We start from the raw sequence: 15,104 nt of genomic DNA, 5'->3' as shown, positions 1-15,104 counted from the left end.
CGCTTGACTTTTTCCAAATTTTGTTACGTTACAGCCTTATTCTAAAATGGATTAAATAAATAAAAATCCTCAGCAATCTACACACAATACCCCATAATGACAAAGCGGAAAAATGTTTTGCAAATGTAGAATAAAAAAAGATACCTTATTTACGTAAGTATTCAGACCCTTTGCTATGAGACTTGAAATTGAGCTCTGGTGCATTCAATTGATTGGACAGGAAGTGGAAAGGCACACAACTGTCTATATTAGGTCCCACAGTTGACAGTGCATGTCTGAGCAAAAAAACAACCCATGAGGTTGAAGGAATTGTCCGTAGAGCTCCGTGACAGGATTGTGTCGGCACAGATCTGGGGAAGGGTACCAAAAAATGTCTGCAGCATTGAAGGTCCCCAAGATCACAGTGGCCTCCATTCTTAAATGGAAGAAGTTTGGAACCTCCAAGACTCTTCCTAGAACTGGCGGCCTGTCCAAACTGAGCAATCGGGGGGGAAGGGCATGGCCTGTAACACTTGCTGTAGGCTACTATTTACTAGTTAACATAAAATCATGTATGTAATAAAATAAATCCCCCCCACCCAGTATTGTAGTCAAAACTTACCAGAAAGCATGTAGTCCTTGGCTCAGACAGTGTAGTAGTCTGGGCTCAATAGCATCTCATTACTGTGCAAGATCTTGAGAATCAGCTGTACATGTGATTGAAGAATGCACTGTGGATGCAGAGGGTTGCAATTCCATTGAATTGGGGATAGTTTAACCAAAATATGCCACAAGACCTAGAATTACCTTGTGTATCCCACATAAAAGGTTCACTCTTATAAGCTAACATAAAAAAAAAAAAATGAATTTAAGCAAAATTCCCCATATTCCCAGGCTTAACTTCCCATGGAAAATTTACGGAAATTTACCTGAACGTTTCCGACCCTTTGCAAACCTAGCAGCAATGCTCCCCATCCAACCTAACAGAGCTTGAGGGGATCTGCAGAGCAGAATGGGAGAAACTCCCCAAATACAGGTGTATCAAGCTTGTAGCGTCATACCCAAGAAGACTTGAGACCGTAATCGCTGCCAAAGGTGCTTCAACAAAGTACGCTGGTGGCTTTTAAATGTAATATTTCTGAAATGTTTGCTAATTTATATTTTTAAAAAATGAAAGTTTTTTTTTGTTGCATTATCGGGTATTGTATGTAGATTGACTGACTGCACATCTTTGTTAAGTTACAGCCTTATTCTAAAAATGTGGAAAAAGTGAAGGGGTCTGAATATTTTCTGAAGGCTTTGTATTCACATACTTTACCCTCCGCTGTATTCTCCCTGTTCCTCCCCTTATTGCGTCTGTCAGAGCAGGTGAGTTAGACAGGGGCATTTGGATACATTTACAGGCTAGGAAGGTAAAACAAGGAGAGTAGGACTCTAGACTATTGAGTCTCCCATTCTCCTGTGCGTAACCTTTAACTTGCATGTCAAACTCGAGGCCCGGACCTCTAGCCCATTCAATCTGGTCCGCATGTGGCTTTTCTGGGGGAAAACTTATCTCAGTGGACATTGAAATGACTAAAACCAAATCAAAACTGTGTAGACCTAATGGACCTACATTTGTGGTTGGTTTACTTTGTCCTGCTTGCTAACAGTCATCAAAACTAAATCTAGACAGTTGGTAAAGCATCGAAAGTTCCAAAAGTGATGGAAAAATAAAAACATTTTGCTAATTTTGAGGGCAAGGAAGTATAATACATGAAGTGCGGCCCTCCAGACCTTGGTGAAGACTGAGTGCGGCCCCTGGGGAAATGAGTTTGACACCCCTGCTCTTACTGGTTAACTGACACAGAGGCCCAGGTCACAAGTATTAATCCCCTAGCCACAGCACACAAGAAATGTCCTCTCTCTGTGATTAAGGCGGCACTGGGACCAGTGCCAGAGATACTGGGTCACCAACCGTTGCCACCCCAGCTTCCCAGTAGCCTAGAGTACTGCTGCTGCTTCAGGTGACTGTGGTGTTAGCTTTACATCACCTTATGCTTGACGGCTTCTGGCATCAAAAATAGTTGTTTTTCTCTGTCTCTCTGTCTCTCCTTTCTGTCTTATCTCTGTGGGTTAGATGATGACAGGAGAAGGCTATTGATGGATGAGAAGTGGAGTAAACGTTTATTTTCAGCTCGATAAGATGTCTCAGCCTGTCTGTAGCTTAGGGGAGAAGAAGCCAAATCAAATAACATGACAGGAGGCAATTCCTCAGCTGAGATATTCAGGCCGTTCTAGAAGGACCTATCTAGCTCTCATTCAATATCTCATACAACACAGATTGTAGGTGCAAGTGATCATCCACATCAATCCACTGTCCCCATTCCTGATTTTTAAGGCTTTCTGCAAAGGTAGAAGTCACAGATGCATTCTAATCAATATTTAGCTTAACTATGGAACTGTCCGGATTGGTTGAATTGAGCAGGAATACTGTAACAGCTGATGACTCAATCTCGGATCAATCCATGAATCTATTCCATGCTTCTGTAATGTTATGGTTTTGCCCATTTTAATCCCCTTCTAAAGTGGAGCAAATCTCGGCAGGAGTGTTTTGCAAGTCATTTGCATGGCCTGTAACCGAACCGAGAGGAATAGAAGCAGTAGAAACACCAGTCTTTTCTGGCAGACAGAGGTAAGACTAGACTTGCTTTTTAAACTCCAGACCTTTGCTAAGGCGTTGTCTGTTTGCTTAACCTTCTAACATGGAAGGAATTATATCACCGCGATAGTAGTCTGTCTGGCAGACTGTATAGCAGTCCAGTCCAGCTACTCTCTGCTCTACATCAGACCACACCTAAGGGCTACAGCTTGCTAATGGAGCCCTTATTGCTCCCTATATGAACAAACTGTTTTGCACACATCCAACTGGGCACTAGAGCTGGACAAAAAGAATATATATATAAAAAATATATAAAAAAAGGATGATGTCCTCTCACTGTTTTCTTATTTAAAACATCCATCCTTTTCCCCTCCCATCACAGCAGCCCAGGTGGGTGGATCTGTCATTGATCTTTGCTAGAATGCTCTAACAGGTATGATTTCTTTCTGTTAGGAGTGCTCTCTGATTATGTCCCACAGGGATCCGATTGTGAGTGGTCTGCCTCTGATGTTGGTGTCTGTTATTGGTCTCTCTTCAATTGGACCAAAAAAAAAGTGATGCCAGTCCGCTGATGATACGACACCTGCTACAGCACCGATGAGTCATGATCAGGAAACGCTCTCCTGTTGGGCTGAAACACACAGCTAGATTTGAATAATCGTGGCTATTTATGGCTAATTGTTTTCCCCTTTAACCATACATCAAATGTACCATTTATGTAGCCAGCTTGTGGTTTGTTTGAAGGTTTAATTTCCTGCCACAGATATAATTATTAGGGTTGGGCGGTATCCAGTTTTATCATACCGTTTCTGTACTGTATTACTGGAACTTTACATAAGGGGCGCTATTAAACAGAATAAGTGTGGATGGATAGATGGATACAATCAAATGTTTGGACACCTACTCATTCAAGGATTTTTTCTGTATTTTTACTATTTTCTACTTTGTAGAATAGTGAAAACATCAAAACTATGAAATAATACGTATGGAATCATGTAGTAACCAAAAAAGTGTTAAACAAATCAAAATATATTTTAGATTATTCAAAGTAGCCACACTTTGCCTTCATGACCGCTTTGCACACTCTTAGCATTCTCTCAACCAGCTTCATGAGGTAGTCACCTGGAATGCATTTCAGTTAACAGGTATTGCTAGTTTAAAGGGGTGGCAGGTAGCCTAGTGGTTAGAGCATTGGACAAGTAACTGAAAGTTTGCTGGATCGAATCCCCGAGCTGACAAGGTAAAAATCTGTTGTCCCTGAACAAGGCAGTTAACCCACTGTTCCCCGGTAGGCTGTCATTGTAAATAAGAATTTGTTCTTAACTGACTTGTCAAGTCCATATTATTGCGAGAAATGACAGTCCATTAATTTTAAGACGTGGAGTTCAGTCAATCTGGAAAATTTCAAGAAAGCTTCTTCAAGTGCAGTCGCTAAAACCAAGCGCTGTGATGAAACTCATGAGGACCGCCACAGGAATGGAAGACCCAGAGTTACCAATGCTGCAGAGGATAAGTTCATTAGAGTTAATTGCACCTCAGATTGCAGCCCAAACACTTAACAGACATCTCAACATCAACTGTTCAGAAGGGCCTTCATGGTCAAATTGCTGCAAAGAAACCACTATAAATGGACACCAATAAGAAGAGACTTGCTTGGGCCAAGAAACACGAGCAATGGACATTAGACTGGTGAGAATCTGTCCTTTGGTCTGATGAGTCCAAATTTGACAATTTTGGTTAGGTGAACGGATGATCTCCGCATGTGTGGTTCCCTCCATGAAGCATGGGGGTGGGGGTGTTTTGCTCTTGACACTGTGATTTTATTTAGAATTCAAGGCACACTTAACCAGCATGGCTACCACAGCATTCTGCTGCGATACGCCATCCCATCTGGTTTGTGCTTAGTCCCACTATAATTTGTTTTTCAACAGGACAATGACCCAACACACACATCCAGGCTGTGTAAGGGCTATTTGACCAAGAAGGAGAGTGAAGGAGTGCTGCATCAGATGACCTGGCCTCCACAATCACCAGACCTCAACCCAATTTGAGGTGGTTTGGGATGAGTTGGACCGCAGAGTGAAGGAAAAGCAGCCAACAAGTGCTTAGCATATGTGGGAACTCCTTCAAGACTGTTGGAAAAGCATTCCTCATGAAGCTGGTTGAGAGAATGCCAAGAGTGTACAAAACATTAAGAACACCTGGTCTTTCACACTCTTTTGTACAAAACAATATTTTTTATATTTTATAAAAAAAATTACAACAATTTAGGCAACAGGGAGGGGATTGAATGTATTTGGTGTAACCAAAAAGCTTGATCTTGACATCTAGCCATCTTAGCTAGCAAGTTAGCAAATAAAAGGATAGCTAGAGCACTGAGCTAGAGAAATTATTTGTCGTCTTAGATTTCTTATAGTTATACTTAAGTTTATAAGCAGTGGCACTTATAAAAAAGGAGAGGGGGGGTTTATGGGTACCCACAAAACCGGTATCGAAAGTCATACTGTCGATTATTTCAAAATAACCAGATAAACGGTATGTGGCCCAAGCCTAATAATTAGATCTATTTTCTGCCCAGGAACAATCATGAGACCAGCTCAGTGCCAGCTGTATGTGTGAGGTTGCTCCTGACTTTCTAGTCATTTTCTGAAAAACAACTTTCACAATCATAGAAGTAGAAGCATAGAACTGAGGGGAGTAGACCTGAACAGTGGTTTTGTAAATGAAGATGCCAGTAATATGCCTCGCCCAGTAATTCAAAGAGTTAGAGAGAGAACCTTTGTTGGGCTATGCAGGGTCCTAGTTCTTTAAGATCCTGGGCTCTGCTGCAACGATCCCCAACAAACACACACACACCATGCTGTGTTGTTGTCTTTGGTCTCAATGTTGTGGTGTCTCTCTTATCATGCTGTGTGTTTTTTTTTGTCCTACATTTTGAATCCCAGCACCCGCAGGGGGCCTTTTGCCTTTTGGTAGGCCATCATTGTAAATAAGAATAAAGGTTGAATGAATAAATACAATATACACACACACACACACACACACACACTGCTCCTTCCTCAGTGCTAGTTCTGCACTGCTTCTTCTTTGCCCCTCAGGACCAGATCACATGACTTAGGTGTTTACTTCCAAATCCTCTTCCTGTTTCAGACCCACCCAGTATAGCCCCTCCCCTCTCCAGCTCCCTCTCCCTCTCCTCCTCACTCTCTCATCGTCCCTCTCTATTGTCCCCCGTCTCCTCTCGATCCTCCTTCTCGCCATCTCTCTCTGACATTTGAGCTACAGAGCGAAGGCTGTCTGTTTAGTCTTTAATTTGTCTCACTGTCTTTATTCTTCATCCCTTGTTAATCACTGGCTGCATCCCAAGTAGGGCATCTTTCCTTCATTCCTTTCTCTCTACTCATCCCTTGTTCTCTCTCTCATGCGCTGTGTCTCTTTCATGGACTTGACAGGTAGCATAATAGATTAAGACACGCTGCAGTCAGGACTGCTGCAGGGAGAAGAAGCTGCTGCAGTGTATGTTTTCGTGTTTGTCCGTGTGTGTCTTTGTCTGTGGCGGGAGCCTCTTAAAGGGACACCCTGCCTGCGTTGGTCAGTTGGTGGCTGGTAAACCTGCAGTGGCTCAGAATAGCAACACAGCACGGCAGCTTCCACGCTCTCCTCCCTCGATTCATCCTCTGTCTGTCGCTTTCCCTTGACACTTCTTTTCATCTGCTCCTCCACTCTTCTCCTCTCACCTCCTCTCTCTCTCTCCCTCTCGCTCACCTGGCATTAGTCTGGTAATCTATGGAGTAATGCGGTTACGTGGTCTAAAGATCTGAGTCAGAGAGAGTGGTTGAGTCATCAGTGTAGTGTTTAGACTAGAGGACAGACAGTCAGTCGGCAGGGATCTCCTTTGCAACGCGTTTCAAAACGGGAGGGAAACGCACTGCCTGTGAGTCATCATACTGGAGATATAGCTACTCCGCCATGGTGTGTTTGTGATGCGTGTGTCATTTTTAAAATTCATGCATGTTTTAATGTGTTTTAAAAAAAAAAAGTCGATCTCATGCATGTTTTGGCGCGCGTGTATTGCTGTCATGCCTGTATTCATGTCAGTTTCGCCTCGTTGTTCTTGCTTTGACGGGTTCTGGGGCTCTCACCATGGAGGCCGCCTTTCAGGACTTCCAGTCTGCGTGCGTTGATATTACGCCTGCATGAACGTGCGTATCTCCTCTGTGCAGGCGGGTTCGGGGGCTCTCACCATGGCTGCAGCATTTCAAGACTTCCAGAGGAGCGAGTCAGACCGGCTAAATGAGATGAAGGGTCATCTCGAGATTGCCTTACTGGAGAAACACTTCCTACGTAAGTAACCTTAACAACTCTAACACACATTTTTTTTGCTTTTTATTCGTCCTCCATTGCTATAGTAGCCATCTGCTTGTGCACATTAATTGGTGAGTCAGTGTGCGAATGGGAGGGGCTGGAGGATTGGCTGTTAACGGGGAAAGAGGATGGTGGAGGGATGGGTGACGGAGAGGAATGGACGAGGGAGTTGGGATGCTCCGTAGCCTGACGGGGAGCACATTCAATTGTGCTGACTCATGTTTATTCTTTCACACACACCTCTCTGCTGGGTCAGCCACTCTAATGCCTCTGGCCAATGTGGCTGTCCTGCCCCATTAACCCCACTCAGGGATGGGTACACACTGTACCAAGCCTTCACTACGGTGTAGTGGCCTGTGCTGTTTGTGTGGGTGTGCTACCCCACATGTAGCTGACGTGTGTGTGTGTGTGTGTGCATGCGCACAGTTTTTCCATCCACAGGTCTGCCAGTGTACCTCTCCATCCCTGAGAGTGTGAGCTTGCATTGCTGAAGCTGTGTGACTAAAGCCTATTGCTAAGGCTATATGGCTAAAGCTATAGGCTACGGATAAAGCGATAGGTTATTGCTAATTGCCAGGGCTAAAGCTATATGTCCAAAGCTATAGTGCTACATTGAAGCTAAAGCTACATGGTTAAAGCTATGGCTAAATGTGCAGTGCTTAATATACACTCCCCTGGTATTTATTTGGACAGTGAAGCTAAAACGTTTACTTTAGCTCTCTGCTGGAGACAGCAGTGGCGACAGTACAGAATATCATCTTTTATTTGAGGCTATTTTCATACATATCTGTTTTATCATTTAGAAATGAAAGCACTTTATATATCTATCCCCACATTTGAAGGTGTCAAGTATTTGGATAATTCACTTAGTGTGTCGGGGCTGGGGGGGAGCAGCAGGTGTAAATAAAAACAGCACACAGAAATAAACTTCCATAATTCATAACATACCAACTGCCTCTGTAGTGAAATGTTTATTTTTCTTTTGCAACACTCGCTCATCAGACATTGTAAGCAAGCTAATGACAATGCCTCCTAAAGACATGATTGACATCGGGAGGTTGATGTAAGTCTGCTAGTTAGCTAGCTATGCTGTCCCCAATTATTATAATTTTTTAAAACTTGATTTGAGTTTGTTCTGCTGCTGACGTGCCTCTTACCAGTGGCAATTTTGGCATGTAAATCTTTTTTGTTAATGCATGGCAGCAAAGCCATAACGGAACACTTACATTAATTGCACTATAACGGTGACAAACGGTGCCCACAAAGTGTTAGGGCCTACATTAAAGCACCGTGGAGTGAATCCTTACCACTGCTTCACCTGGTGGTCAGCGGAGCCTTGTCTGGCATCGTTTACTGCCTTTTTTTAAAAACATAGCTGATATTGCTGACTTGCTTAAACAAATGTGGTTTCTACTGACAATTGAGATGTACAAACTATGGCATGAGGGACGACAAGCAAATAAGAGGCAATCTGTAATTTTGATTTAAGACATTTAATGAGCAAGCTCGGACGGACATAGTGAATATAACTTTGTTCAGCGCTTTTGAAATATACAGCGACAGGGGAAAGAGGTGACAGTATTCTCCCTGTACACCAAGTCAGAACCGTAGGATAAATAAGGGGGGCATTTAAGCAGACAATGAAAGCTCTTACAATATTCAATGATTTCATTTCTCTAAAACAGGCTATAGGCTACATGTGCACCACCAATTCAGAATAGTAGGCTAAGGTATGAGGGGGAAGGGACCAAATTGTTAGGGTGAAGCGCTTGAGTTCCCAATTTTCTTGAACTCACTGAAGTGTGAGATTTGCGAGTTTCCAGTTCTTTTGAATGTGGCATAAGTCATGCTGGATTGCCAGCATGGCCAATGTATTCAACCTTTTCTGGCATGTGAATGTCTAACTCTTTAAGCTTGGAAAAGAGACCATAAACCCAGACTTGGACCATACACCCACTCCACTGAATAGCAGGCAAGTGATTGCTTTACAAACCACTGATTCCTTCCAAACCACTCATGGTTGAGTTTGAGATTTCCAACTTGTTGTGTAATGTTTATGGCCAATGAGCACCAATATGTTATCTATAATTTCTCTTCATTATGACAAGGATAGAAAAGGATTTGCCAGTAGCTCTACTTGATTCATGATGACTGCTAACTAAGACTTAGAAAGTAAGATGTTGACATGATCAGTCCAATCAAAGCTATGGTAGATGTGATTTGACGCCATTTTATCTGTGGCCAATGACATTGAGCCTTCTTGGATGGGCACTTCTAATGTAAATCTATGGCCGCGTCCAAGGGGCTTGAATTTGAGCTCTCCCCATAGATTTGGCGGTGACTTGGTGTCCCCATGAGTAACAGAACACTGAGCCAATCACGGCGGAACACTGAGCCAATCACCCTATTCCCTGGCTGTCCCACCACCACAGAATGCACTTTTGGCTGAAACACCTGCATTTTGGAGCTGCCTTAAGAAAGCAAAAAAGAGACCATAATATTTGTATGCGGTTTTATTAACTATTTTAAGTTACTATAAAAAATATTTTTGTTTGTAAACTGAAATAACATGCAAAAAGAGGCAACAGTTTTTTATTTATTATTTTTTGCTAATTTGATGAGCAAATTGTTACATTCCAAACATTTTTTAAGAATCTTGGGAGTAATGGAAGAGGGATTTGGCATGCTCCGTATTCTGAGGGGAAGCAAATTCAATTGTGTTGACTTTCATGCTCATTATTTTTTTCTCTCTCTATAGGGCTCTCTTTCTCTCTCACGCATGCACACAAAATAATTAATCAAATAAAAAAATACAGCGATGGCACTTTCTCTTAGAAGGGCAGGTGCTCGGGCACTGGTTGATTCCCATCTACATGTCTGTAGTCAGAAGTTTAGTATTTTGGTCCCATATTCCTAGCACGCAATGACTACATCAAGCTTGGCACTCTACAAACTTGTTGGATGCATATGCAGTTTTTGGTGTTTCAGATTATGTTGTGTCAAATAGAAATTAATGGTAAATAATGATTTGTGGTTCTTTTTAATTGTAAATAAGAATATATTTCTGAATACTTCTACATGAATGTGAATGCTACCATGTGTCATGTCTTTGGCATTATTAAAGGTGAAGACTTATTTTATCAAATCAATTATCTGTAACTTATTACGTGATTAATCTAATCATGTTAATGTAATTAATTAGGAAGTCGGCACCACGGAAAATCTTCAGATTACAAAGTTATAATTTTCCGAATATAACTCTTCAGATATTTTAATATCTGATCAATTAGTCTTCTATTAATGAATTCTTTATCTTACGTCAGTCTCATTTCAAACGTCGTAGAATTCTTGGTTATCTGCACGAACCCAGCCTAAACCATTAATCATCCATACAGCAATTGGCTTAATCATTTATTTACTAACTAACTAATCACAGAAATGCATAAACAAACAGTAGCTATTGGTTACTAACAATGATAGGGAAGATCCCCTAGTGGGCTAAGCCGATCTGACGGCTTGGTGGACAAAGGGAAGTGGGTGTGGACTGAGAAAGAAGCGGGAAAGACAAAAGGGATCATTACACAGTTCAATTATATTAATTGAAATGCTAATCCTTTGCGCATGAACGCTCACTCATTCGGGAATAATTGCATTCAATGTATATTTACGCCCATGTGTTGTGATCTTCTCTGTTGGAATCTGGTCCGTCTGCTGGAGAGTTCATCCGAGTCTCTTTCTGTTTCCCTGAAGATCAGTCTTTCGTAGTTAGAGTGGATACTTCAGAGTACCATCCAGAAATGTTCTCATAGAATAGATGTTTTGGCGGTTGTCGGTATTCTCATCCCAGGTTTACATAATTTCTAGCTGCAGACTAGTATCCAAGATTTGCTCTTATTTTGTGGGGATCGATGGTCTCAGAGTTGAACTATTTCCAGCTGTGTAGCCAATGCTCCACGTGGTATGGTTAGGAATTCAATAACTATTCGCAATCACAGCTCACGCTGTGGCTTTGCTTAGTCTTGGTACTCAAACCTGTGACTTCTCAGCTTACACCAAGGTATGCGTGGTCTGAAAAGGATTTCCTCAGGAGGGTTTTTTATTCATAACAATAGAAACGGCGGTTCCATGATGCCAGATCATGTCTGTGTTCATGGGGGCGGGCCAATGACTTAGTTAAACTTTAAAGGGAATACAATTCTCTCACGTTAAACCTTTAATATCACATTTCACAAATAGTTTCATCTTTACTCATTCATTTTATACAATAATTAGATGCAAACCTCATAATGGAGGCACCTGTATAAACAGAGTTATGGTAATGTGGCTGTATTGTCTTTCATGAGGTCACAAACATGAAACAAAACGGACCGGGTCGTAGCTGGCTTCTCCACCGACCATTTACACATTCTCCAAAATGATGGATATTGTTCAGTTCTCAAATTCTGTGATGTAGTAGAGTTCCTTTGTTCTACTGTGAAACTCGCTGCATGGCCAGGGAGAGCCTCTTTATGACGTGGGGGTTAAATTGTAAACCTGCCCTCCCCAACAGGGGAAGGGGTTGTTTACATCTCTGCTAGGCAATTCACTGAAAGGGCTAGCGTCATGACACATGATTACGGATAATCTGTTACACATACGCCGGGAGTCAGAAAGCAGGTGCAGATGGTGAGTTTTTAATATGGAACAGATACAAAAGAACCAACATGAGAAGTCTACTGAACGAGAGATGATAACATCTAAAGACTGATTAACACAGAGGGCTAAATAAAGGGCAAGTAATCAGGGAAGTGATTAAGTCCAGGTGTGCCTAATGATGAGGCACAGGTGTGCGTAATGGTTGCCAGGTGTGCGTAATGATGGGTTGACATGAGCTGTGGTTAGTAAACTGGCGATGTGGATGTGACAATCATGAATGAATTGTGAATAATGAGTGACAAAGTTACAGAAGCATAAATATCATACCCCCCCAAAATTTTAACCTCCCTATTATTGGTAATGGTGAGAGGTTTGCATGTTATGGGGGTATTATCTTATGACACCTTCAAATGGGTGGACTTCAAGAAGGCGCCGACGGAGATGGTCGCCTCGCTTCGAGTTCTTAGGAAACTATACAGTATTATAAAAACATTTAATGTATTATTTCTTACATTGTTACCCCAGGAAATCTTATAACATACAGCCGGGAAGAACTATTGGATATAAGAGCAACGTCAACCAACATTACGACCAGGAATACAGCTTTCCCGAAGCGGATCCTCTGTTCGGAACCACCACCCAGGACAATGGATCTAATCCCAGTAGCTGACCCAAAACAACGGCGCCGCAGACCGAGTGGCCACCTGGTCAGGCTCCGTAGATGTGCACATCGCCCCTGCTCCCGAGTATACTACTCGCCAATGTCCAGTCTCTTGACAACAAGGTAGATTAAATTTGAGCAAGGGTTGCCTACCAGAGAGACATCAGCTTGTAACATTCTCTGTTTCACGGAAACATGACTCTCTCGGGATATGTTGTCGGAATCGGTTCAGCCACCTGGCTTCTCCATGCATCATGCTGACAGAGCGAAACTCCTCTCTGGGAAGAGGAAGGGTGGGGGTGTATGCTTCATGATTAATGACTAATGGTGTAATCATAACAACATACAGGAGCTCAAGTCCTTCTGCTCACCCGACCTAAAATTCCTTACAATCAAATGCTGGCCATTTTACCTACCAAGAGAATTCTTACTCATTCTTACCTCCCTCAATGTCAACAAAACATAGGTGATCGTGGACTTCAGGAAACGGCAGAGGGAGCACCCCCTTATCCACATCGAAGGGACAGCAGTGGAGAAGGTGGAAAGTTAAGTTCCTCTGCGTACACATCACGGGCAAACCGAAATGGTCCACCCACACAGACTGTGGTGAAGAAGGCGCAACAGCACCTCTTCAACCTCAGGAGGCTGAAGAAATTTGGCTTGTCACCCAAAACTCTGACAAACTTTTACAGATGAACAAACGAGAGCATCCTGTCGGGCTGTATCACCGCCTGCTACGGCAAACTACCTGTCCTCCACGACACCTACAGCACCCCATGTCACAGTAAGGCCAAAAGGTTTAAGAACAACAACCACCCGAGCCACTGCCTGTTCACACTGCTACCATCCAGAAGACAAGGTCAGTACAGGTGCATCAAAGCTGGGACTGAGAGACAGAAGCTGTTTTTCAATCTCAATGCCATCAGACTGCTCAACAGCGATCACTAACTCAGAGAGGCTGCTGCCTACATTGAGACCCAATCTCTGGCCACTTTAAAATAGATCACGAGTCACTTTAAACAATGCCACTTTAAATAATGCCACTTAAATAATGTTTACATATCTTTACATATCTTATTATTCATATCAAATGCATATACTGTGTTTTATACCATCTACTGCACCTTGCCTATGCCGCTCGGCCATCGCTCATCCATATACTTATATGTACATATTCTCATTCACCCCTTTAGATTTGTGTGTATTAAGTAGTTGTTGGGGAATTGATAGGTATTACTGCACTGTTGGAACTAGAAGCACAAGCATTTCGCTACACTTGCATTAACATCTGCTAACCATGTGTATGTGACCAATAAAATTTGATATGACACAAAATGCTTTCATTTCTAAATGGTAAAATGGATATGTATGAGAATACCCCTAAATAAAAAGTGACATTCTGTACTGTTGCCTCAAACATTTTGATCTCAAATCCAACATGCTGGTGGAGTATGGAGCCAGATCACACATTTTTAGCTAAAGCTAGGACTGCTGCTAGCAGTTCTATTCTTTTAGCATTTTTTTCCCAATATTCCTTGCTCGCTCGGCCTGTGTCGCTCGCTCGGCCTGTGTCGCTCGCTCGGCCTGTGTCGCTCGCTCGGCCTGTGTCGCTCAGTGGGTCGTGTGTGTGTGTCTGTCTCCCTCTGTCAGTCTGTTCTTATCCCCTCGGTTATCGTTCTCCCTGACATGATAGTTTAATTAATCAGGCGTAGTCCATCTCAGCCCTGTAGAGGCTCCTTATGAAGAGCCTATCACACACACACACACACACACACAGATGGATGAGAGACTCAGCATCTAAAAGCAATACGGTCTTATCACCACTACTCATTTAGACAGACAAATGTGTCCCGATGAATGTTGTCTACAGAGTTGAGTACCATTTGTGTCATAAGTACATAGCACAGTCTTTTGTCAGGGTAATTTGCTGTTTCAAGTTCACACTCCTGTTTTGTGTGGATCTGTATGGAGAGGGAAGGTGGACTGTTGTATAAGAATCTGCATATATACTGGACATACTCATGCATTATTCAACTCTGCTTTGTTGTCAATGACAGTCTTCCATAGCTGATGTTTGAGTTAGCGTTTAGCATGCTATAGAATACTGTCACAACATGGCAGCTTTGCCTTGCTAAAGGTCAGAATAGAGATGTCAGGCCAGGGACTAAATGCATCTACACACTTCATACTGAATGGCAGTAGAAGGTGCCTGTTGTATTCGTGAACTAGAGTGAATCTGTTTCTGGGTAATACAGGTCCTGACCAGGCCCCTCTGCTCTCTTTCTCCCGCCCTCTACCCCTCTTTTCCTCCCAGTGTAATTGGACCAGTAGGAGCAGTGAAGCAGGAGACTCCATTAGCAGCTAAATGGACTTTGCTCTGTTCATCCTTGCTTTCTTTTCTGTTAATCTCTGCTTTATTTTGTGTTCATCTCTGCACGGTTGTGTATGGAGGTAGTGGAGCAGGGCGAATTGAGAAAGAGACGGGCATGTGGGGTCTGAGTGGCTGAGATTTGACTGGCTAGTTGTTAGACTATAGCATTGCCTATAGTCCATCTGATGCCCCACTCTGAACAGCTGAAACAACCTCAAGCTACTAGACAGGCTAATATGCTACTAGAACTCTGAAACAATCTGTATACATGCGGTAAAGAGATCAATCGAACTCGACCAAAACTATACATTTCGTCTATTGGTTGTGTATTTCACACTATGTTGAGAAAAAAATCTGAGTATAATGCTTGTATGGATGTCAACCCCAGTACATGTTCATATCATCACCAATAAACTCCATTACACTTCAAAACGACCACCGATTACTGTATG

The 15,104-nt window shown here is 42.6% G+C and overlaps 1 protein-coding gene across 1 annotated transcript in view; it reads left to right on the top strand.

Moving 5' to 3' along the window:
• The window catches only part of LOC120049844 (GRAM domain-containing protein 4-like), a 65,459-nt gene that overhangs the window by 13,963 nt on the left and 36,392 nt on the right, over positions 1–15,104 (top strand). Inside the window, exon 3 of the mRNA XM_038996300.1 lies at positions 6,844–6,964. Within this exon, the coding sequence (XP_038852228.1) occupies positions 6,844–6,964 (121 nt within the window). The remainder of the gene's footprint in view (positions 1–6,843; positions 6,965–15,104) is intronic.

The sequence above is a fragment of the Salvelinus namaycush genome, chromosome 6 (genome assembly GCF_016432855.1).
Source record: "Salvelinus namaycush isolate Seneca chromosome 6, SaNama_1.0, whole genome shotgun sequence".
Classification (NCBI taxonomy): domain Eukaryota; kingdom Metazoa; phylum Chordata; class Actinopteri; order Salmoniformes; family Salmonidae; genus Salvelinus; species Salvelinus namaycush.
This window is presented reverse-complemented; position numbering and strand designations above follow the sequence as displayed.